The sequence below is a fragment of the Chlorocebus sabaeus genome, chromosome 22 (assembly GCF_047675955.1).
Source record: "Chlorocebus sabaeus isolate Y175 chromosome 22, mChlSab1.0.hap1, whole genome shotgun sequence".
Classification (NCBI taxonomy): domain Eukaryota; kingdom Metazoa; phylum Chordata; class Mammalia; order Primates; family Cercopithecidae; genus Chlorocebus; species Chlorocebus sabaeus.
In genome coordinates, this window is record NC_132925.1 from 88,741,639 (window position 1) to 88,768,161 (window position 26,523).

General features: G+C 38.7%; 1 protein-coding gene across 5 annotated transcripts in view; it reads right to left on the reverse strand.

The window, feature by feature from the left end:
- DOCK3 (dedicator of cytokinesis 3) overlaps positions 1 to 26,523 on the reverse strand; it is a 675,444-nt gene that overhangs the window by 297,829 nt on the left and 351,092 nt on the right. For all 5 annotated transcript variants that reach the window (XM_073010128.1, XM_073010127.1, XM_073010126.1 and 2 more), the window contains exon 7: positions 21,613 to 21,697. In XM_073010128.1, coding sequence (XP_072866229.1) covers positions 21,613 to 21,697 — 85 coding nt within the window. The remainder of the gene's footprint in view (positions 1 to 21,612; positions 21,698 to 26,523) is intronic.

Sequence of the window (26,523 nt, forward strand, 5' to 3'; positions counted from 1 at the left end):
TGCTTTGCCACTGTCCTCTCCACATACTGTACCACTTTCTGAGCTGCCTGATCCGGCTTCTTCAGACTTTCCACACTGATACCTTTAACAATAAAGGGCTCCCTCCCAAACACTTCTCCATGCTATTCCTTTACTGCTGGCTGGTTGAAATTAGAAGAAGTAGATTCTAGTTCGAGTTATGCCACTCATAGACTGTGAAATTTCAGACAAATCACTTAATCTCTCCAAGAGACACTTTCCTGAACGTAAAATTCAGATAAGAGTCTGTATTATCTTCCTTACAAAGTTATTGAAGCTCAAATTACATAATGAGCATCAGTATGATACAGAAGTTAGGGACCTAAGTGCAGAAGTGAGGATCCTAGGTTTTGAATTTTTAAAAAATGTTTAAATTGATATATAATATTTTAAAATATTTATGAAGTACATGTGATATTTTGATACATGCATACAATGTATAACTATCAAATCAGGGTATTTAGGATATTCACTGCATCAAACATTTATCATTTCTTTCTGTTGGGAACATTTCAAATCTCTTCTAGCTACTTTGAAATGTACAATAAATTACTGTTAACTACACTCACCCTACGGTGCTATCAAACACTACAACTTATTCCTTCTAACTATATGTTTGTACTTGCTGACCAACCTCTCTTCAACCCCACCACCCCACCATTCTCAACCCTTGGTAACCACTATTCTATTCTTTGTCTCCAAGAGATTCACTTTTTTTTGGTTTTGTTTTTGTTTTTTAGCTCCTACATATGAGAGAATATGAGATATTTATCTTTCTGTGCCTGGCTTATTTCATTTAACATATTGACCTCTACTTCTATCCATGTTGCTACAAATGACAGGATTTCATTCTTTTTATGGCAGGATAGTATTCCATTGTGCATATATGCCACACTTTCTTCATCCTTTCATCTGTTAACAAACACTTGGATTAATTCTATATCTTGGCTATTGTGAACAGTGCCGCAATAAACACAAGGGTGCTGGTGTCTCATTGATATACTGATTTTTCTTTCTTTTTGATAAATATCCAGTAGTAGGGTTGCTGGATCGAATGGTGGTTCTGTTTTGTTTTTTGGGAAGTCTCATACTGTTTTCCATAGTGGCTGTACTAATTTACATTCCCACCAACAGTGCGTAAGAGTTGCCTTTTCTCTCGTGAACCCGGGAAGCAGAGCTCACAGTGAGCCAAGAATGCGCCACTGCACTCCAGCCTGGGCGACAGAGTGAGATTCCATATCAAAAAAAAAAAAAAAAAAAAAAGAGTTGCCTTTTCTCCACTTCTTTGTCAGCATTTGTTATTATTATTATTATTATTTGTCTTTTTGATAATAGCCATTCTAACTGTGGTTTTCTGCTGCGGTTTTGACATTGCATTTCCCTGATGATCAGTGATATTGAGCATTTTTTTCATATAGTTGTTGGCCATTTATATGTCTTTTTTGGAGAAAGATCTATTAGGATCCTTTGCCCACATTTTATTTTCCTTTTTTTTTTTTTTTTTTTTTTGAGACATAGTCTTGCTTTGTTGCCAGGCTGGAGTGCAGTGGCACAGTCTCAGCTCACTGCAATCTCCGCTTCCCAGTTCAAGCGATCCCCCTGCCTCAACCTCCCAAGTAGCTGGGACTACAGGCATGCCAACACGCCCGGCTACTTTTTATTTTTTTGTATTTTAGTAGATATGGGGTTTCACCATATTAGCCAGGATTGTCTCTACTTCCTGACCTTGTGATCCACCTGCCTCGGCCTCCCAAAGTGCCAGGATTATAGGCGTGAGCCACTGTGCCCGGCCCCTTTGCACTCTTTTTAATGGAATAACTTGGTGTTCTGCTGTTGAGTAGTGTGAGTTCCTTGTATACTCTAGATATTAGTCCCATGTTAGATGAACAGTTTGCAAATGTTTGCTCCCATGCTATAGATTGTCTCTTCATTCTGTTCTTTTGCTGTGCAGCAGCTTTTAATATGGTCCTCTTGGTCTATTTTTGCTTTTGTTGCCTGTGTTTCTGAGGTCTTAGTCATAAAATCTTTGCTTTGATCAGTATCTTGAAGCTTTTCTCCTATGTTTTCTTCTAGTTTTATAGTTTTGTGCCTTAAGTCTTTAATCTGTTTTGAGTTGATTTTGGTACATAGTGAGAGATAGGGGTTTAATTTCATTCCTCTGGATATGGGTATCCAATTTTCTTGGCACCACTTATTGAAGGGTGTCTGTATGTTCTTGGTGCATTTGTCAAAAATCAGTTGACTATAAACAGTTGGATATATTTCTCGTTTCTCTATTCTGTTCCATTGGTCTATGAGTCTTTTTATACCAATACCATGCTGTTTTCATTAATCTGGATTTGTAGCGTGTTTTGAAATCAGGTAGTGTAATGCTTCCAGATTAGTTCATTTTGCTCAGTACTGCTGTGGCTGTTTAGGGTCTTTTGGTTTTCTATTTTTTGTGAAGATTGTCATTGGTATTTGGATAGGAGTTGCACTGAATCTGTAGATTTCTTTCTGCAGTATGGTCATTTTAACAATATTAATTATTAAAATCCATGAGCATCAAATGTCTTTATGTTTGTGTCCTAATTTCTTTCAATAATGTTTTATAACTTTTCTTGTAGGGGTCTTTTACCTCCTTGGTTAAATTTATTCCTAAGTATTTTATTTTTCTGTAGCTATTGTAAATGGGATTGCTCTCTGATTTCTTTTTCTGCCACTTCATTATTGGTGTATAGAAACACCACTGATTTTTGTACGTTGGACTTTGTATCCTACAGCTTTCCTGAATACATTTATCAGTTCTAAGAGATTTTTAGTAGAGTGTTTAGGTTTTCCTATGTATAAGATTATGTCATCTACAAAGAGGGACAATTTGACTTCCTCCTTTCCAATTTAGATGCCTTTTATTTCTTTGTCTTGCTTGACTGCTCTGGCTATGACTTCAAGTACTATGTTGAATAGGAGAATTAAAAGTGGGTATCTTCGTCTTGTTCCAGTCTTAGAGGAAAGTATTTCAGCTTTTCCTCATTCAGTGTGATGTCAGCTGTGGATGTGTCATATACAGCTCTTATGTTGAGGTATTCTTCTTCTATATCTAACCTGTCAATAGTTTTTAACAGGGAAAGATGTTAAATTTTACAAAATGCTTTTTCTGTCCTATTGAGATGATCGTATCGTTTTTGTCCTTCATTCTGTCAATGTGATGTATCACACACTGACTGATTTGCACATGTTGAACCATGCTTGCATCACTGGGATAAATTCCATTTGATTATGGTTTCTAACCTTTTGGTTTTTTGTTTTTTGTTTTTTTTTTAATTTATTATTATTAAACTTCAAGTTGTAGGGTACATGTGCACAACGTGCAGGTTTGCTACATATGTATACTTGTGCCATGTTGGTGTGCTGCACCCATCAACTCGTCATTTACATAAGGTATAACTCCCAATGCAATCCCTCCCCCCTCCCCCCTCCCCATGATAGGCCCCGGGGTGTGATGTTCCCCTTCCCGAGTCCAAGTGATCTCATTGTTCAGTTCCCACCTATGAGTGAGAACATGCGGTGTTTGGTTTTCTGTTCTTGTGATAGTTTGCTGAGAATGATGGTTTCCAGCTGCATCCATGTCCCTACAAAGGACACAAACTCATCCTTTTTTATGGCTGCATAGTATTCCATGGTGTATATGTGCCACATTTTCTTAATCCAATCTGTCACTGATGGACATTTGGGTTGATTCCAAGTCTTTGCTATTGTGAATAGTGCTGCAATAAACATACGTGTGCATGTGTCTTTATAGCAGCATAATTTATAATCCTTTGGGTATATACCTAGTAATGGGATGGCTGGGTCATATGGTACATCTAGTTCTAGATCCTTGAGGAATCGCCATACTGTTTTCCATAATGGTTGAACTAGTTTACAATCCCACCAACAGTGTAAAAGTGTTCCTATTTCTCCACATCCTCTCCAGCACCTGTTGGTTCCTGACTTTTGAATGATCGCCATTCTAACTGGTGTGAGATGGTATCTCATTGTGGTTTTGATTTGCATTTCTCTGATGGCCAGTGATGATGAGCATTTTTTCATGTGTCTGTTGGCTGTATGAATGTCTTCTTTTGAGAAATGTCTGTCCATATCCTTTGCTCACTTTTTGATGGGGTTGTTTTTTTCTTGTAAATTTGTTTGAGTTCTTTGTAGGTTCTGGATATTAGCCCTTTGTCAGATGAGTAGATTGCAAAAATTTTCTCCCATTCTGTAGGTTGCCTGTTCACTCTGATGGTAGTTTCTTTTGCTGTGCAGAAGCTCTTTAGTTGAATTAGATCCCATTTGTCAATTTTGGCTTTTGTTGCCGTTGCTTTTGGTGTTTTAGACATGAAGTCTTTGCCCATGCCTATGTCCTGAATGGTACTACCTAGGTTTTCCTCTAGGATTTTTATGGTATTAGGTCTAACATTTAAGTCTCTAATCCATCTTGAATTAATTTTCGTATAAGGAGTAAGGAAAGGATCCAGTTTCAGCTTTCTACTTATGGCTAGCCAATTTTCCCAGCACCATTTATTAAATAGGGAATCCTTTCCCCATTTCTTGTTTTTGTCAGGTTTGTCAAAGATCAGATGGCTGTAGATGTGTGGTATTATTTCTGAGGACTCTGTTCTGTTCCATTGGTCTATATCTCTGTTTTGGTACCAGTACCATGCTGTTTTGGTTACTGTAGCCTTGTAGTATAGTTTGAAGTCAGGTAGCGTGATGCCTCCAGCTTTGTTCTTTTGACTTAGGATTGTCTTGGAGATGCGGGCTCTTTTTTGGTTCTATATGAACTTTAAAGCAGTTTTTTCCAATTCTGTGAAGAAGCTCATTGGTAGCTTGATGGGGATGGCATTGAATCTATAAATTACCTTGGGCAGTATGGCCATTTTCACGATATTGATTCTTCCTATCCATGAGCATGGTATGTTCTTCCATTTGTTTGTGTCCTCTTTTATTTCACTGAGCAGTGGTTTGTAGTTCTCCTTGAAGAGGTCCTTTACATCCCTTGTAAGTTGGATTCCTAGGTATTTTATTCTCTTTGAAGCAATTGTGAATGGAAGTTCATTCCTGATTTGGCTCTCTGTTTGACTGTCACTGGTGTATAGGAATGCTTGTGATTTTTGCACATTAATTTTGTATCCTGAGACTTTGCTGAAGTTTCTTATCAGCTTAAGGAGATTTTGGGCTGAGACAATGGGGTTTTCTAAATATACAATCATGTCGTCTGCAAACAGGGACAAATTGACTTCTTCTTTTCCTAACTGAATCCCCTTGATTTCTTTCTCTTGCCTGATTGCCCTAGCCAGAACTTCCAACACTATGTTGAATAGGAGTGGTGAGAGAGGGCATCCCTGTCTTGTGCCAGTTTTCAAAGGGAATTTTTCCAGTTTTTGCCCATTCAGTATGATATTGGCTGTGGGTTTGTCATAAATAGCTCTTATGATTTTGAGGTACGTTCCATCAATACCGAATTTATTGAGCGTTTTTAGCATGAAGGGCTGTTGAATTTTGTCAAAAGCCTTTTCTGCATCTATTGAGATAATGATGTGGTTCTTGTCTTTCGTTCTGTTTATATGCTGGATTATGTTTATTGATTTGCGAATGTTGAACCAGCCTTGCATCCCAGGGATGAAGCCCACTTGATCATGGTGGATAAGCTTTTTGATGTGCTGCTGAATCCGGTTTGCCAGTATTTTATTGAGGATTTTTGCATCGATGTTCATTAGGGATATTGGTCTAAAATTCTCTTTTTTTGTTGTGTCTCTGCCAGGCTTTGGTATCAGGATGATGTTGGCCTCATAAAATGAGTTAGGGAGGATTCCCTCTTTTTCTATTGATTGGAATAGTTTCAGAAGGAATGGTACCAGCTCCTCCTTGTACCTCTGGTAGAATTCAGCTGTGAATCCATCTGGTCCTGGACTTTTTTTGGTTGGTAGGCTATTAATTATTGCCTCAATTTCAGAGCCTACTATTGGTCTATTCAGGGATTAAACTTCTTCCTGGTTTAGTCTTGGAAGAGTGTAAGTGTCCAGGAAATTATCCATTTCTTCTAGATTTTCCAGTTTATTTGCGTAGAGGTGTTTATAGTATTCTCTGATGGTAGTTTGTATTTCTGTGGGGTCGGTGGTGATATCCCCTTTATCATTTTTAATTGCGTCGATTTGATTCTTCTCTCTTTTCTTCTTTATTAGTCTTGCTAGTGGTCTGTCAATTTTGTTGATCTTTTCAAAAAACCAACTCCTGGATTCATTGATTTTTTGGAGGGTTTTTTGTGTCTCTATCTCCTTCAGTTCTGCTCTGATCTTAGTTATTTCTTGCCTTCTGCTAGCTTTCGAATGTGTTTGCTCTTGCTTCTCTAGTTCTTTTAATTGCGATGTTAGAGTGTCAATTTTAGATCTTTCCTGCTTTCTCTTGTGGGCATTTAGTGCTATAAATTTCCCTCTACACACTGCTTTAAATGTGTCCCAGAGATTCTGGTATGTTGTATCTTTGTTCTCATTGGTTTCAAAGAACATCTTTATTTCTGCCTTCATTTCGTTATGTACCCAGTAGTCATTCAGGAGCAGGTTGTTCAGTTTCCATGTAGTTGAGCGGTTTTGATTGAGTTTCTTAGTCCTGAGTTCTAATTTGATTGCACTGTGGTCTGAGAGACAGTTTATTATAATTTCTGTTCTTGTACATTTGCTGAGGAGTGCTTTACTTCCAATTACGTGGTCAATTTTGGAGTAAGTACAATGTGGTGCTGAGAAGAATGTATATTCTGTTGATTTGGGGTGGAGAGTTCTATAGATGTCTATTAGGTCTGCTTGCTGCAGAGATGAGTTCAATTCCTGGATATCCTTGTTAACTTTCTGTCTCGTTGATCTGTCTAATGTTGACAGTGGAGTGTTGAAGTCTCCCATTATTATTGTATGGGAGTCTAAGTCTCTTTGTAAGTCTCTAAGGACTTGCTTCATGAATCTGGGTGCTCCTGTATTGGGTGCATATATATTTAGGATAGTTAGCTCTTCCTGTTGAATTGATCCCTTTACCATTATGTAATGGCCTTCTTTGTCTCTTTTGATCTTTGATGGTTTAAAGTCTGTTTTATCAGAGACTAGTATTGCAACCCCCGCTTTTTTTTGTTCTCCATTTGCTTGGTAAATCTTACTCCATCCCTTTATTTTGAGCCTATGTATGTCTCTGCACGTGAGATGGGTCTCCTGAATACAGCAGACTGATGGGTCTTGACTCTTTATCCAGTTTGCCAGTCTGTGTCTTTTAATTGGAGCATTTAGTCCATTTACATTTAAGGTTAAGATTGTTATGTGTGAACTTGATCCTGCCATTATGATATTAACTGGTTATTTTGCTCGTTAGTTGATGCAGTTTCTTCCTAGCCTTGATGGTCTTTACATTTTGGCATGTTTTTGCAATGGCTGGTACCGGTTGTTCCTTTCCATGTTTAGTGCTCCTTCAGGGTCTCTTGTAAGGCAGGCCTAGTGGTGACAAAATCTCTAAGCATTTGCTTATCTGTAAAGGATTTTATTTCTCCTTCACTTATGAAACTTAGTTTGGCTGGATATAAAATTCTGGGTTTAAAATTCTTTTCTTTAAGAATGTTGAATATTGGCCCCCACTCTCTTCTGGCTTGAAGAGTTTCTGCCGAGAGATCTGCTGTTAGTCTGATGGGCTTCCCTTTGTGGGTAACCCGACCTTTCTCTCTGGCTGCCCTTAAGATTTTTTCCTTCATTTCAACTTTGGTGAATCTGGCAATTATGTGTCTTCGAGTTGCTCTTCTCGAGGAGTATCTTTGTGGCATTCTCTGTATTTCCTGGATTTGAATGTTGGCCTGCCCTACTAGGTTGGGGAAGTTCTCCTGGATGATCTCCTGAAGAGTGTTTTCCAACTTGGTTCCATTTTCCCCCTCACTTTCAGGCACCCCAATCAGACGTAGATTTGGTCTTTTTACATAATCCCATACTTCTTGCAGGCTTTGTTCATTTCTTTTTCTTCTTTTTTCTTTTGGTTTCTCTTCTCGCTTCATTTCATTCATTTGATCCTCCATCGCTGACATTCTTTCTTCCAGTTGATCGAGTCGGTTACTGAAGCTTGTGCATTTGTCACGTATTTCTCGTGCCATGGTTTTTGTCTCTTTCATTTCGTTTGTGAGCTTCTCTGCATTAATTACTCTAGCCATCAATTCTTCCACTTTTTTTTCAAGATTTTTAGTTTCTTTGCGCTGGGTACATAATTCCTCCTTTAGCTCTGAGAAATTTGATGGACTGAAGCCTTCTTCTCTCATCTTGTCGAAGTCATTCTCCGTCCAGCTTTGATCCGTTGCTGGCGATGAGCTGCGCTCCTTTGCCGGGGGAGATGCGCTCTTATTTTTTGAATTTCCAGCTTTTCTGCCCTGCTTTTTCCCCATCTTTGTGGTTTTATCTGCCTCTGGTCTTTGATGATGGTGATGTACTGATGGGGTTTTGGTGTAGGTGTCCTTCCTGTTTGATAGCTTTCCTTCTAACAGTCAGGATCCTCAGCTGTAGGTTGTAGCTGTAGGAGATTGCTTGAGGTCCACTCCAGACCCTGTTTGCCTGGGTATCAGCAGCAGAGGCTGCAGAAGATAGAATATTTCTGAACAGTGAGTGTACCTGTCTGATTCTTGCTTTGGAAGCTTCCTCTCAGGGGTGTACTCCACCCTGTGAGGTGTGGGGTGTCAGACTGCCCCTAGTGGGAGATGTCTCCCAGTTAGGCTACTCAGGGGTCAGGGACCCACTTGAGCAGGGAGTCTGTCCCTTCTCAGATCTCAACCTCCGTGTTGGGAGATCCACTGCTCTCTTCAAAGCTGTCAGACAGAGTCGTTTACGTCTGCAGAGCTGCTGCGTTTGTTATTGTTTACTGTGCCCTGTCCCCAGAGGTGGAGTCTACAGAGACAGGCAGGTTTCCTTGAGCTGCTGTGAGCTCCACCCAGTTCGAGCTTCCCAGCAGCTTTGTTTACCTACTTAAGCCTCAGCAATGGCGGGCGCCCCTCCCCCAGCCTCGCTGCTGCCTTGCAGGTAGATCACAGACTGCTGTGCTAGCAATGAGGGAGGCTCCGTGGGTGTGGGACCCTCCCGGCCAGGTGTGGGATATGATCTCCTGGTGTGCCTGTTTGCTTAAAGCGCAGTTTTGGGGTGGGAGTTACCCGATTTTCCAGGTGTTGTGTGTCTCAGTTCCCCTGGCTAGGAAAAGGGATTCCCTTCCCCCTTGCGCTTTCCAGGTGAGGCAATGCCTCGCCCTGCTTCAGCTCTCGCTGGTCGGGCTGCAGCAGCTGACCAGCACCGATCGTCTGGCACTCCCCAGTGAGATGAACCCAGTACCTCAGTTGAAAATGCAGAAATCGCCGGTCTTCTGTGTCGCTCGTGCTGGGAGTTGGAGACTGGAGCTGTTCCTATTCGGCCATCTTGCTCCGCCCCCCGGTTTCTAATCTTTTTGACATGTTGGATTCAATTTGCTAGTATTTTGCTGAGGATTTTTGTGTCTGTGTTCATCGTGTTCATCAAGGATACCGGTCCATTTTTTTTTTCTTGTGTCCTTGTCTGACTTACCATCAATGTAATGTGTAATGCTGGTCTCGTAGAATGAGTTAGGATGAATTCCTCTCTGCCTCAACTTTTTGGAATAGTTTGAGAAGATCTGGTGTTAGTTGTTCCTTATAAGTCTGGTAGAATTCAGCAGTAGAGCCATACAGTTCTGGGTTTTTCTTTGCTGAAAGATTTTTTGTTACTTATTTGATCTCTTTTCTCGTTATTGGTCTATTCAAGCATTTCATTTCTTTCTGGTTCAATCTTGGTAGATTGTGTGTGTTCAGGAATTAATCCATTTCCTCTAGGTTTTCCAATATGTTTGCATATAATTGTTCATAGCAGTCTCTAATGATCCCTTGTTTTTTTTTTTAAACTGAGTCTCACTCTGTCACCCCGGCTGGAGTGCAGTGACAGAATCTTGGCTCACTGCAACCTCCACCTCCCGGGTTCAGGTGATTCTCCTGCCTCAGCCTCCTGAGTAGCTTGGATTACAGATGTGCACCACCATGGCCGGCTAATTTCTGTATTTTTACTAGAGATGGAGTTGTGCCATGTTGGCCAGGCTGGTCTTGAACTCCTGACCTCAGGTGATCCACCTGCCTTGGCCTCCCAAAGTGCTGGGTCTACAGGAGTGAGCCACCATTCCGGCTGATCCTGTGTATTTCTGTGGCATCAGCCATAATGCACCTTTTTTTGTTTCTGACTTTATTTGGATCTGTTGGGAACAGGTTCCCAAAATCTAGCCATAAACTGACCCCAAAACTGGCCATAAACAAAATCTCTGCAGCACTGTGACATGTTCATGATGGTCATGATGCCCACGCTGGAAGGTTGTGGGTTTCCCGGAATGAAGGCAAGGAACACCTGACCCACCCAGGATGGAAAAACCACTTAAAGGCATTCTTAAACCACAAACAATAGCATGAATGATCTGTGCCTTAAGGACATGCTCCTGCTACAGACAACTAGCCAAACCCAACACTTTGTTTTGGCCCATCCCTTTGTTTCCAGTAAGGAATATTTTTAATCTATAATCTACAGAAATAATGCTTATCACTGGCTTACTGTTAATAGATACGTGGGTAAATCTCTGTTCGAGGCTCTCAGCTCTGAAGGCTGTGAGACTCCTGATTTCCTACTCCACACCTCTATATTTCTGTGTGTGTGTCTTTAACTCCTCTAGCGTCACTGGGTTTGCGTCTCCCAAGCAGAGCTGGTCTCAGCATGAGTCTTCTTTTTTCTCAATTAGTCTAGTGGTTTATTGATTTTATCTTTTCAGAAAATCAACTTTTTGTTTCACTGATCCTTTGTAGTGGTTTTTTCAGCTCTATTTTGTTTAGTTCTGCTCTGATCTTTATTATTTCTACTAACTTTAGGTCTAGTTTGTTTTTCCTTTTTGGGGGTCCTTAAGGCATACCATTAGGTTGTTTATTTGAAATCTTTCCAATTTTTATGCAGGCATTTATTGCTGTAAACTTTCCTCTTAGTGCCATATCTCATAGAATTCGGATGTGTTGCGTTTCCATTTTCACTTGTTTCAAGCAAGCTTTTTATTTCCTTTTTAATTTGTTCATTGACTCATTGCTCATTCAGGAGCATGCTGTTTAATTTCCATGTATTTATACAGTATACAAAGTTTCTCTTTTTATTGATTTCGAGTTTTATTTCCCTGTGGTCTGAGAAGATACTTGACATGATTTTGATTTTTCAAAATTTGTTGAGATTTTTTTGTGGCCTAATATGTGCTGTATCCTGGAGTATGTTCCATGTGCTGATGAGAAAAATATGTGCTCTATAACTGTTGAATGAAATGTTTTGTAATGTCTGTTAAGTACATTTGTTCTATAGTGCAGAGTAAGTCTGATGTTTGTTGACTTTCTGCCTGGCTAATCTGTCCAATGCTGAAAGTGTGGTGCTGAAGTCCCCAACTATTAATGCATTGGAGTCTGCTGAACTCTTTTGCTCTAATAGTATTTGCTTATATATCTCGGTGCTCTGGTATTGGATGCATATATATTTACAACTGTTACATCCTCTTGCTGAATTGATCCCTTTATCATTACATAATGACCTTCTTTATCTATTTTTATGTTTTTTGATGTAAAGTCCATTTTCTCTGATATAAGCATAGCTATTATTGCATACTTTAGGTTTCTATTTGCATGGAATTTTTTCAATCCCTTCACTTTCAGTCTGTGTGTCATTATAGGCAAACTGAGTTTCTTGTAGAGAACATATAGCTAGCTGGGTCTTGATTTTTAAAATCAATTCAGCCAGTCTATATTTTTTAATTGGAGAATTTAAACAGTTCACATTCAAGGTTGTTAGTGACAGGTAAGGACTCATTCCTGCTTTGCTAATTATTTTGTGATTGTTTAATACACTCTTCATTTCTTTCTTCCTTGTTGTTTGCCTTTAAGATTTGGTGGTTTTTTGTGATGGTAATGTTTAACCCCCTTCTCATCTGTGTATGTATGCCACCAGTAAGCTTTATATTTTTGTGTGTTTTCATGATGGTGGACGTTGTCCTTTCACTTCCAGATATAGAAATCCCTTAAACATTTCTTGTAGGACTGGTCTAGTGGTGATGAATTCCCTCAGCTTTTGCTTGTCTAAGAAAGATTTTATGTCACCTCATTTAAGAAGGATAGTTTTGCTGAGTGTGGTATTCTTGGCTGACAGTTCTCCTCATGCCCCGACCAATCCCTCACCCCAGGACTTTGAATCTGTCATCCCATTCTCTCCTGGTCTAGAAGCTTCCTGCTGAGAAATGTACTGTTAGTCTGGTGGAGACTCTCTTATATGTGATATGATGCTTTTAACTGTTTTTAGAATTCTTTGTCTTTGATTTTTAAAAGTTTGATTATAATATGCCTTTAAAATCTTATTAGATTAAATCTATTAGGGGATATTTGAGCTTTCTGTATTTGGATGTCTTTATCTCTTGCAAGACTTGTGAAGTTTTCAGCTATTATCTCATTAGCAGGTTTTCTATATCTTTGCCATGCCTTCTCCTTGTGAAACTCCCAAAATTTGAATATTTGTTTGCTTCTGGTATCCTGTATCTCACATAAGCTTTCTTTACTCTTTTTTCTTTTCATCTGTTTTATATCAAAAAAATCTGTCTTCAGATTCAGAAACTTTTATTTATTTATTTATTATTTTTTCGAGATGGAGTCTTGCTCTGTCACCCAGGCTGGAGTGCAGTGGCATGATCTCAGCCCACTGCAACCTTCACCTCCTGGGTTCAAGTGATTCTCCTGCCTCAGTCTCCCAAGTAGTTGGGCCTACAGGTGCACAGAACCATGCCTGGCTAATTTTTTTTTTTTCTATTTTTAGTAGAGACAAGGTTTCACCATGTTGGTCAGGCTGGTCTCAAACTCCTGGCCTCAGGTGATTCACCTGCCTTGGCCTCCTAAAGTGCTGGGATTACAGCTATGAGCCACTGCACTTGGCCAGAAAGTCTTTCTTTTGCTTGATTTAGTCTGTTGTTGAAGCTCTTGATCGTATTTTTAATTTCATTCACTACACCTTCAGTTCCAGGATTCTGTTTGGTTCTTTTCTATGATGCATATCTCTTTGTTAAACTTCAGCTCATGAATTGCTTTTCTGATATTTTATCATTTATCTGTGTTCTCTTGTATCTCACTGAGCTTCTTTAATCTTATTTTGAATTATTTTTCAGAGATTTCATATATTTTCTTTTCTATGGGATCTGTTACTAAAGAACTATTGTCTTTGTTTGGAAGTGTCATATATCCTTGTTTTTTTATGTTTCTTGTGTCCTTACATTCGTATGTGGACATCCAGTGTAACAGCTGCTTTTTCTAATTTTATAGATTGGTTTTCATAGGGAAAGGCTTTTTCCTATAGATATATATTTAGTGTGACGTAGGATGCTTTGGCTTTGATTATAGGTGAGTGCAGTAGCAGACTCTCCATACGATTTCTTCAGCTATAATCAGTGTCAGTGGTGTTTGTGAGTTCTGTAGTGACTTAGATTGTAGTTGTTAATGGATGCTGTGGTGAGGCTTAGCTAGGAACAAGAATGTCAGATGGGCTGGTCCTCAGGTCCCTAGGTGGTTTATGTGGGACTCCATGGTGGAAGGTCAGTCCTTGGGCCTCCAGGCAGCATGCTTGGGTGCTAATGATAATGATCGAGTGGGTACTCAGGCCCCCAGGTGGTACATGTGGCACTAGCAATGGCAGTAGCAGTGGTGTGCCACCTCTCAGGTCCCTTAGTACACAGGCAACATCTACGGCAGTTTCACCAGGCTGATCACCAGGCCCCTGGATGGCACATGGGGACAACAGTTATGAGTAGGAGAGGTCTGTTCTCTGGCCCCCAGGTGGTAAACACAGGTGTGGTGGCAGGAGGAATGCTAGTCAATACTCAGGTCCTGGAAAGCATGTGTGGGTACTGGTGGTGATAGGTGAGGTGGGTCGATCCTCAGTTCCTTGGACTATGCACTTATGTGCCTGTGGCAGTGTATGAGGCAGATTGGTCCTCAGTCCCCGGGACAATGTACACAGGTGAACCAGTCCCCCTGCCCCTTGAATGTGTTGAATGTCTGCGCAGGTATGCAGAGGCTCTGTCACTGGAGGGAGCAGGGTTGCTATCAGTGGCAGTGGCCCCAGACATGCAGCTCTCAGGCTCTGGGGAGCACAAGCTTTAGCTTTCTTTGTCATGGGGGCAGTCTCCTAGGTGCACTGAACCACCCATTCCCCAAGTAAGTCACTGTGTGGGCTAAAGTGCTGGAGACCCAGGCACAATGCTGGGGCCAGTATGTATTGTGATGCTGCAGCCCTCTGAATGGACATAGGGGGATGTCAGCAGGGTTCCAGGGATGTGGAGATTCGGGTGTGCTGGACCCAAGGGTAGAAAAATGTAGTCTGGTGGGATCTAGGCTCTCAAAATGACACCGTGCTGTAGCTGCTTGAATCTCAGAGGTAGTGTGAGGCCCAGCCCAAACTCTCTCTCTGGAACAATGCCTTTTCCCCACAATGGGGAGTTCCTTCTAGCTCCAAGCTTATCCTGCGTGGGCTGGCTGCTTTACTTCCCTCTCCTTCCATGACTCCGAAGTTTCCTGTCACTTCCTTGATGAACTCCAGTATTCTGTCTTAGATGCTCTATTCAATATGTAGTTAATTACTCACTGAGTAGAAGGCAAGTGCCTGATGCCTCTACTCAGCCATCTTGATGCCGCCCCCTGCAACCCTCTAGTTTTGAATCCTTTTTTTTTTTTTTTTTTTTTTTTTGAGATAGAGTCTTGCTCTGTCACCCAGGCTGGAGTCCAGTGGTGCGATGTAGGCCCACTGCAAGCTCTACCTCCTAGGTTCACACCATTTTCCTGCCTCAGTCTCCTGAGTAGCTGGGACTACAGGTGCCTGCCACCACACCTGGCTAATTTTTTTTTTTTGCATTTTTAGTAGAGATAGGGTTTCACTGTGTTAGCCAGGATGGTCTCGATCTCCTGACCTCGTGATCCGCCCACCTTGGCCTCCCAAAGTGCTGGGATTACAGGCATGAGCCACCATGCCCGGCCTAGTTTTGAATCTTGACTCACACTTATATCTGTGTATTCATTATCTGAAAAGTGAGTATAAAATTTTATGCCTAATTCAACCTCACAGAGTTTGAGCAGACAGACTCAGCATATTAACTATCATACTGTAAGTGGCTGATAATTATTATCCACAATTGGTATTTTTATTATTAGTATAATTGTTATTCTTTTTTATAATTAGTTATTATAGAAAGTCATTCACATTTAGAAGTAAACCCTGGCCAGGAATAATGGTGAATTTACAAATGTTCAGTGCCTGGTGTTGGTAAACTCAACAACGAGAGATTTCATCCTGCTTCCTTTTGGACCCTAGAGGTATGGTACCACACTCATTTGTTGAATTGCTCCATATCACATGGGTAAGAAGAATGGTTGTGGCAGTGGAAGTTTCCATTTCTTTTCCAAACACATATATTTAACCCTATATAAAAGAGAAGTAAAATTAAATATTAATTTAAATGTGTCTGACCAGCTATATTTGCTTATTATTCAATATCCATGTATATATTAGCAATATTAACTAATTATTATTGAGTATTAATGTTCATTCATGGAAATATATGTTCCCATGATATATATGAAATACAAAAAAATCAAGTCTCCACCAGCTGGGCAAAACATCATATAGAATATATACGCACAAAAGAAAAATTCACATATAAAATAGGTTTTTAAAAAGTAAAAAAAAAATTCAAGCGTTCAAAAACAAATCAGGTTTTCTGTGGTTTACTGTTCATATCTCACTGGAAGGTTACTAGACTAAAATAAATTCCATTGTTTTACTTTACATCCAGGAGCTGCACTAAGCTGTTTTTCTCAAGTACATTTACTGTTAACCCATTAAAAGGTCTACTAATCTTGGTAGTCATAAATTTTCAATTAGAATTATATACAGAAGGAGTTTATGAAACAGCTAATTTCAGTATGAAACATCCCTGTTGACAATAACAAGTCTTTTTTTATTTCAGTCATTAAATTTTGAGAGAATGATTTAGTCTGAAAGCACACCACATGGGCAGCCAGAGAAACGCATCGGAACTGGCATTCTGGAACCTCTTTCTGGGCACTCTTGTCAACTAGCCTTCAGCTGGTCAGCCAGTATCTCCCTTTTCAGTGTAATCATCATCTCTATTAGGGTTGTAATGCACTATTTCCCTGTTTGCTACATAACTCCAGACTTTGCACTTACAAGGAGCAAAACACTGTCTTATTTATCTTTATATTCCAAGTGCCTAGCAATGTACATCCAAAATATAAATTAATTAAGAAATGCATAGAACACATTACTGCCTCTGCCAATTTTTCCCCAGTAGAGAAGTCATTTTCGGCCCTGTAAAGTCTCTTGTTCATTTAGTCTACAAAAGTCTAGCAATATGGAAAGAAGCTATGCAGTTTTGAATATGCTAATCAACTGAATAACAAAATTAATTGCCTGTTATATATGTTGGGGATTGTGTTAAATATTGTGAGTCTTACAAGGAAATATAAGGTATATCTAGTCAGAATCTATGAAAGGATGAAGCATATAAAATCAATGATTTTTAGTAAAGAATCTAATTGATTTATCCCAGAAATGAATGTATAAACATTGAGCTATTAAAAATATTAACACAAGAAGACAACAGGCAAACATAAATCCCAATACATGACAATGTGGATGGATAATAATGAAGCAGGGAGCTATAATGTGAGCATTCTGTTAGATCTCGCCACAATTTAGAAACTCTCATGTAATTTTTGAGTGTCACATCTCACAAAGATGCATGGCTAATTAAGATTAACAAAAATAGTTTGTGGTGCTTTTGAAATACTTTATATTTTCGGCAGCACCAATTTTCTATTGTTTAAAATGGATTTAGAGTTGTTATGATGCAAAATTGAAGAGCACTAAGGACTTCCTCTGGTTTTCATCATAAAGAATGCAAAATCCTGCTAAGCACGGTGGTTCATGCCTATAATCTCAACATTCTGGGAGGCCAAGGTGGGAGGATCGCTTGAGCCCAGGAGTTGAAGACTAGGCTGGGCAACATGGCGACATCTCGTCTCTACCTAAATAAATAAATAAATAAATAATAAAATAAAAATTAGCTGAGTATGGTGGCACGCACCTGTACTCCCAGTTACTTGGGAGGTTAAGGTGGGAAGATTGCTGGAGCCCAGGAGGTGGAGGTTGCAGTGAGCCCACATCACACCACTGCACTCCAGCCATGGCAACAAAGACAGACTCTGTCTCAAAACAAACAAACAAAATAAAACAAACAAACAAAAAGAATGCAAAATCCAGCTGTGTATTTAAAGAGACTTTTATCAATCATTATCATTCAACATTTGTAAGGAGGCTTCATTTTTTTTATTAAAAAATGCTATGAGTGTAAACTTTAAGTATAATCTTATTCATATAGGATTTTTTCCCCAAAATCAATGACAAGGAGTATTATAATCAGAAAGTTTCATATAAAGTATTCATAATTTCCAGTAATAGATTTACATGTTAACACAAAAAGGTTCTAAAAGGATATTCTTTTGAATCTTGAACTTTTAAGATTTAACCAAAACATTTACTGTGCAATTTAACATATAAATCCTAAGTGGTTTTTAATAAATTTGTGGACTCCTTTAATTGTTTTTTTTATCATATCTAACTGTTTGTATGAAAAAGCAAATATATGAGAGAAAAAAGACAGAACATTTAGCAGAAAATGAAATAAACAGGGCTTTCATTGTGTCAGAATCCCTTTCCCAGATAACACACAGTAGATCTTTTGATTTACTCCTTCATTTTAGAAGGAATAACTTACTCTTCAGTAGTTTCCTGAAAAGGAGTTAAAGAGCATTGATATTATTGTTGTTTTGAGACTCTGAGTGACCAAAATTCTCTTTAGGCTTCTCTCCCACTTGATTTATAATGTGGCTGAGTAAATATAGAATTATGGGTTGAATGTTATATTTCCTCAGAATTTTGAAGGTAATGCTCTTATGTTTTCTAATTTTTAATGCTGCTATCAGAAAGCCAAATGTTTTTATTACAACAAATCCTTTGTATGTAATCCATTTTGTTCTCTGGAAGTTTTTTTTTGTTTTTTTTTTGTTTTTTTTTTTTTGAGACGGAGTCTCGCTCTGTCGCTCAGGCTGGAGTGCAGTGGCCGGATCTCTGCTCACTGCAAGCTCCGCCTCCCGGGTTCGCGCAATTCTCCTGCCTCAGCCTCCCGAGTAGCTGGGACTACAGGCGCCCGCCACCTCGCCCGGCTTATTTTTTTGTATTTTTTAGTAGAGACGGGGTTTCACCGTGTTAGCCAGGATGGTCTCGATCTCCTGACCTCGTGATCCGCCCGTCTCGGCCTCCCAAAGTGCTGGGATTACAGGCTTGAGCCACCGCGCCCGGCCTCTCTGGAAGTTTTAAGCTCATCTCTATCTCTAGTGAGCTGAAATTTCATAATTATGTTGGGCCCTTTAAATCTAGAGACTCAAATCCATGTTCTGAGAAAGTTTTTAATATGATTCCTTCAGTAATTGTCTTTGTTTCTTTATTCTCTCTTCTGAATACTGAGCTTCCTGAATTGAACCTCTAAACTTTTAAACCTTTTCTCTCCTACTGTTACTTTATTTTGTTGTTGTTCTGTTTTCAGGGAGATTTTTTTCTATTTTCTAACCTTTATTCCAAGTGTAATCCAGTAATCTGCTTTTTAATTTTGTAAAGCTCTTTGGATTGTTGTACTCTGTTTCCTAACTGTTTCCTCATTTCTCTCTGCAGGCAGCAATCACCATTTTCTTCTATTGGGCTGTCTCTTTCTTCCAAGGTCCTTTTATATGTTGTTCATTTTGGTCTCTCTCTCTGTTTCTCTTTCTCTCTCTCTCTGTCTGTCTCTCTCTTTTCTGAAGATTCAGATTCATTGTATGGATGTTGCAAAACTGTGAGGTCTGGGCTTCTAGTGTACCCATCACCCAAATAGTGAACATTACGTGAGAGCTTTGTCTATTGATGCTTGGTTGGAAGTGCTGTATGGCCACCGGGTTTCACTGTATGAAGGTTTGGGCAAGGGGGTGGTCATCTAATTCAGCCCTACAGCTTTATATACCATATGTAATATGATGGCTCTAAAACTGTTTTATCTGAACTTCACTTATGAGCTCTAGTCTTTCAGCATCTCTGGTGCGATGTCTAAAAGGCATCTCAAACGTGAAAAGAAAATCAGAACTATAGATCCTTACCTGCCTCACTCTGCAAACTGCTTCTTCCACAAGGTTTCCCACTTCACTTTTATACAATTAGGCAGGTCAAAAACACAGGTATAATTCTTTTCTGACCTTTCCCTTTCCTGTATACACGTACGGCAATTTAATCTATCAACAACTATGGTTCTGACTTCAAAATATATTCCAAATCCAACAACTTCTTACTAGTTTCACTCTTCCAGCTCTAGCTCAAGCTACTGAAATTAAGATCTCCTGCTTGAATGACTCCTCTCTACTTCTATTCTTGCTCCACTCCAATCCTTTTCCACACAGCAATCAAAGGCATCTTTTAAAAATGTAAGGCTGATCATGTGATTCTCCTGCTCAATTACCTTCACAAGCTTATTGTCACACTAAGAATAGAATCCAAAACCTTTATCAAGAACACAGCATCCTCCAACTATTCCAAGGGGAATTCTTAGTTTCAAACTCTCATTCTCTCTTTACTTTCCATATTTAATTGATCATCAAAATTTATCAGTTTTAATTCCAAACATCTACATTCTTATTGTATCTCTTGTCCATTGCTGCCTAGCCATTTTTCTTACCTGAATCACTACTGTGGGTCTCTGAATTCTATGCATGGGATTCCTCCCTCATTCCAGTCTTTTGCATTTTATATTATCTCTAGACAGAGTCAACATTTGAAACCAATATCTGCTTATGTCACTCTCATGCTTCTTTCAGACTACTGGATAGAGTCTAATTTGAGAAATACAAAGGTCTTCATGGTCTGACTTTTGTCTCCTTCTTGGCCTGACTCCCCCTAACATGAGTTAGTGGTACTCCATGCTGAAGTTATTAAATATCTTATATAGTTTCCTGGAACTGCTACTTCCATATGCTGTGTGCCTTTTTGGAATGTCTTTCCTTCTCCTTTCCTACTCCCAGGAAACCAGTCACTACCTCTAAGAGCATCAGTGTATACTTAAATTATGCTACACAGCACATATATGCAGCACACGTATGGCTGTTTGACTGTGGTCTATTGATTCCACTAGAGTAGAGTTTCTAACATACGGTCCATGCATGGGCTTCACAGCAAGCATCAGGAGAAACTATCCATCAATTCTCTAAAACTGATCATAAAACTTTGTATGCAAAGCATACTTGCATTGTCCTGGGAGAAAGTTTCACCTGATCTTCTATGACCCAAAAGGGATTAGAAACCAATATCCTAGATAGTGAGATTCTTTAGGGAATAGATAAGTCTTGTTCATACTTTTTGTTTTTTAAATAGATGGGTCTCACTATGTTGTCCAAGCTCCTCTCAAAATCCTGAGCTCAAGCGATCCTACCACTTCAGCTTCCGGAGTAGCTGGCTGTACCTACAGGTGCATGCCACCACATCCAGCTATCTTTAATCTCTGTATCTCACACTTATCAACCTATTGCATTGCATACAGCATAGTTAAAGCAACTGTACACAATTGCTTGGGTATGCTAGTAAGTACACACAAGGAAATATGCAGAAGCAATTGATATGTTATTAGCATATTAGGCAAATTTCGTTAGGTCCTTGTCCAGGCAACATACTTAGTACCCTCTAAGTTCCCTAAAAATATTACAGTTTCTTAAACAGACTCTAAAACTTATAAATCTCACCAATATATACTCATCAAATACATACTCTTCAAAATAAGTTTTTATCCAGTCTGTTAGTCTAAGCATAACTGCCACCACCTAAGGTTTCTTCTGTTTATTTACTTTAAAATATTGTACCCTTCATTTACTCACTTTGCATCTAGACTATAAAATGTAATATTGATTAGTCAACCCAATAGATTTTTATAATAACCAACAGATAGCTAAGAATCTATATCAGGTTCTGTCTCTCTAGAAAGACTGGTACAATACTTCCAGGCTCAATTTCTATATTACCTAATAATTGGCTCTTTCCAGCTTTAACAACTTTCTCTTTTAAACAGATGAGAGGAAAGAAACATAACTTTAGTTATGCTGCAGGCTGAAGGAACTCTGGTTTACCAGGAAAGTCAACAAAGAAGTAATGCTTAGATAATCTAGTAAGCCGAGTATCTGTAGGTTACTACATTGGAATCCCATTTGGAAAGCTAGAGTGATAAATATGGCCAGAATAAGAAATACCACTTAAATACACTGGGAAAGAGGCAAAAAATAATAATTTTAGCAATGTTGTTTCATAACATTAGAGAAAATAAACAAAAGAGAAAAAATGAGGTATGCAGGAACAAGCTACCTCATATTAGATTTCTTACCATCTTATAGAGATCTGAGACACTAATCTGGTCCGAGTCCACTACTTCAAAGTCCTTCCGAGGCACCAGGTCCAGGCCCAAATGTCTAGTAAAGAGAGAGACTACATTCAGTATGCCATGTACTCATATTACTTATCTCTCTTTATGTGTCTGGGAACCCATACCTGCCACATCTTGTGGACAGACGATCAGACACTGTCCTAGCAGGAACATGTCTTTATAAAGCAACATCTAATTGTGTTCACTTCTGGGTAAATAAATGAGGCTAGGGATTTAGGCCTGAACAATTCCAGTTCAGGCAGTTCCACTCATGATGGTAAAAAGGTTTCATTCAGTATTACATTATATCAGCATGCTTGAGTTCATTAAGGATAGTTTTCTTTAGATCATTAATAAGTCATGTTTATTTTTCTGTTTCTCCCCATCTGACAAACATGCTCAAGGTTTAGTTATGCATTAGTTTCATTAGGATGAAAAAAAATCTTCAGGATGTATTCAAAGACAAACACATAAAATTCACCTCTTAAAAGTTACTAAATTCAAAGAGATGTATCTTTTTCTCTTTATTCATTTATTTTATTTTTTATTTTTAAGTTCTGGGGTACATGTGCAGGATGTGCAGGTTACACAGGTGAACATGTGCCATGGTGGTTTACTGTACCTCACAACCCACCACCTAGGAATTAAGCCCAGAATGTATTAGCTATTTTTCCTAATTCTCTCCCTCCCCTCACCATACCCCCAGATAGGCCCCAATGTGTGTTGTTCCCTTCCCTGTGTCCATGTGTTCAAAGAGGTGTATATTTTGGCTGAGTTTCATCTCATTTTCAATTTAATTAATACTGATACTGGTAAAGACCTAGCTATGCATTAGCACCAATATTTTAAGAAATGTTAGATAAAAGTTTAACCAACAAGTATTACTACTCAAGACAATAGTATTTGGAGGATCTTTAGGGCAGTAAGAAGAAGTGATGGTAATGGCAGTACTGGGCAGCAGAAATAACTCTGGACATTTTGGGTTCAAAATGGTATCTAATTTATGGTCAATAAACGTTAGCTCCTTTTTCACACTCTAAGACAACAGTTTAAGCCAGGAATTCAATGGAGTTTATAGGGTTGTAGACCTCTGAAACTACTTATGACACTGGATGAGTTTGTGTGTGTATTCATTATACATTTTTTCTGATGAGAGGGTCTATAACTCTCATCAGAATTTTGGTGACGCTCTGTGACCACCCTACTACAAAACAAGGGTTATGAATTATTGTGTCTGGTAAAAGCATTCCATGGGATTATAGAAGAAGAAAGATTTTTTTATCTCTTCAACTAGACTATGAACTATTTTAGAACATGCTAGCACAGCTAAATCTGTAAGCTCTTTCTGTGCATAAAACTCGTCATTAAAAATAAAATCAGGTGCACATCCAAAATTCAGATTCATTTACAATTTATACCCCGTTTATAGGAAAATATGATAAAATTACATTGCAGTGGGGTTGATAAAATAAAAATGGAAAATCAAACCTATATGGAGGAGGTATTATAGAAGCAAATGTACTAATAGCATATGCTAAAATGGTTACTAGGATTAAGAATTAAAATTTAGATGTACACTTTCTAGCAGGCAAGAAAAAAAGAAAAAACATGTTATTATATGATAATTTAAAGGATAAAAACTATTATATTAAATGATAATTTAAAGGATAAATGACAAAGGATAAAAACTTACGTTTTTCTATCAAAGTAGTGTTTTTTTCTATTATCCACTAATTTTAAAAATGAGATTTTAAAGAGAAAAAAGTTTTGAATCAAATGTTAAAAATAACCCACAGTTTTGCATAATGAGATCAGTAACAAACTTTTGGCCTTATCCATGATGGTTTACAATCTAATGATAAAACTATGCCAACTGAAGTTGATGCATTTAAATCTATGAAATTTTATTTTTCTACAATTGGAATCCTGACTTCTTATATCAAAGAAACACTCAATTCCATCACCTCTTATTAGCTATTCTTCATTTACTTGAAACAATTTCAGGCCTCTGGCTTCTAACGCTTAGAGCATGCAAAGGCAGTAGTGTTCATGGAGTGTAAGAGAGAACTGCAGTATATCCTTTCTACCTCTCTTCTTAAAAAAAGCAACTGACATTATAAAGATAATTTTGCAGATATAATCTCAAATATTTAAAATACTTCTATGGAGATATGGAAAAACAATGGAAAGATCACAAGAATATTAGCATTTTTATTAGAAAACTGAAATAGTACTATTTAAAACACTTTCAAAATTTTCTGTAGTCACATTATTTAAATTTTTTAAAATAATAAAAAATGAAGAGACAACATTTCATACATATTATTTAATTATCCAAAATCTAAAAATATATGTGAACTAGTCTACAATTAGGAAACAACAACAACAAAAAAGAATGAGTAAATAATATAATCAAAATAGGTGTTTTTTATGGCCAGGTGCGGTAGCTCATGCCTATAATCCCACAGTTTTAGTAAGTCAGGGAGAGAGGACTGCTTGAGACTAGGAGTTCGAGATCAGCCTGGGCAACTCAGTGAGACCCCCATCTCTAAAAAAAATAAATAAATTAGCCAGGTTGTGATGACATGTGACTGCAGTCCCAGCTACTCAGGAGGCTAAGGCAGGAGGATCACTTGAGCCCAGGAGTTTGAGGCTGCAGTGCATTATTATTGTCTCACTTCATTCAGGCTTCAGGGACAGAGTGAGACCCTGTCTCAAAAAAAAAAAATGTTTTCAGCTGGGCGCCGTGGCTCAGGCCTATAATCCCAGCACTTTGGGAGGCTGAGATGAGTGGGTCACCTGAGGTCAGAGTTCCAGATCATCATGGTGAAACCCCATCTCTACTAAAAACACAAAAATTAGCTGGGTGTGGTGGTGTGTGCCCATAATCCCTGCTACTTGGGAGGCGGAGGCGTGAGAATCACTTGAAACCAGGAGGCAGTGGTTGCAGTGAGCTAAAATCATGCCACTGCACTCCGGTCTGGATGACAGAGCAAGACCCCATCTCAAAAAAAAATGTATTAGATACAACAGTTTAAAAAATATCCAGATGACACTTAAGTCATTAGGCCTAGAATTGAGTGTATGTGCTCCTCTGTGGTAGTGCACCACACAGTGATGGCCGTGTCTGGAGACTAGTATTATAAGAACTCTATCTTAGCATCATGGCAACCTTAGCTTGCTTGTACAGTCAGCCACCCACCCATATAAATATCCATTCACCCCACAGAACTTTCTGAGGAACTATCATGTATCCTACCAATGGTGTTAGACATAGAGAATACAGTAGCTTTGAGTCATGCAAATGTTCATATTCTTCATGTCAATCTTCTCTTGAGAGCAGAGTGTTTTCCCTCTCCTAGAAGTAACTAGAGCACAGTATCTTTCAGTTTTCTAATTTCATTATCTTGAGAAATAAGAGAATAATTAATGGGTGATTTGGTAAAAACCAAAAGGAGTTCCTCCTGTTAAGACTATCTTTAATGGAGAAAGGGTAGTTTGCCAGTTATATTAGTGACTATCCTCATTTGAAAAAGGCAGAGATGTTGGACAGTGAGAACCAATATGTGTTCACTACAAACTTCACTCTCAAAAAGAGGCTCCTGGCTATTTTTTCCTATGGTTTACTCCAAGAATAGTGAACATCGAGCACAGGGAATGGTCAACATGATCTCTATCTTCACAGCAAAAGATGCATTGCATTGCAGTATTCAGGAGCATGGGTTCTGATGTCAGTTCGCCTGGTCTGTATCTTGGGTATACCACCAAACCACACTGTCTAAAATCTACTATAATAGGCTGTTGTAAGGATTAATCCACGTAAAGGACCCAGCACAGTACCTGGCATTGTAAATTGCTACTGTTGTTTTAATTATTATCCCTATGTTACATTGTTAGCCAAAAAATGGCTTAGACTATAGGGATTGTGATCAAAGAAGTATGGCGTCTGAATAAAAAACTCTTTAAACAGATGAACGCAAGCAGGGGGCAAACATCTATGTATATCTACATGCATATGTAGTACAGAGTTAAGTTTTCAGAAATGGTCTTACCAATTATTTAGGTAAACAGTCTTCACAAAAATACTTGGTCTTCTCTCACCTATCATTGATCATTCATTCATTCATTCCAATAATCCAACGAATATATATTAGAACCTACTCTGTGCTAAGCTCATGTTGAACCTAGGGACACAGCAGCTAGTAAGGGACATAATCCTGACCCAATATTCTTTAAGTGGAGCTCTCTGAGGCCCTGAATCTCTATTTCTTTTAAATGCTCTATACTCTGTATTCTATGTCCTATTTTATCTTTTTCCTCTCCTCATCTGAAGCACAGAATATAGAAAATAATCTGAAGTTAATTAATTATATACAATGGATACTTTAAGGCAGTGGTCCCCAGTCTTCTTTTGTACCAGGGACTGGTTTAATGGAAGACAATTTTTCCACGGACGGTGGCAAGGGTGCAGGGTTAGGATGGTTTCAGGATGAAACTGTTCCACCTCAGATCATCAGTCATTAGATTCTCATAAGGACCACACAACCTAGATCTCTCGCATCACAGTTCACTATAACAGGGTTCACACTGATTTGAGAGGAGGTGGAGCTCAGGCAGTAATACTGGCTCACTGGCAGCTCACCTCCTGATGTGCAGCCCAGTTCCTAACAGGGGTCCGCAGCCCAGGGGATGGGAATCCAGTATCAGTTCAGAAAAGATGAAGATGTTAAGATTTCTTGTGAAGCAGCGCCCTTTTCTAATGCTTATAGTAAAAACAGCATACAGATAAGAACTATACTAATGAAAACATAGCCTATTTATATTTACATAACATATAAAAAGGTATAATTAGTAATTACTACCCTTTCCCAA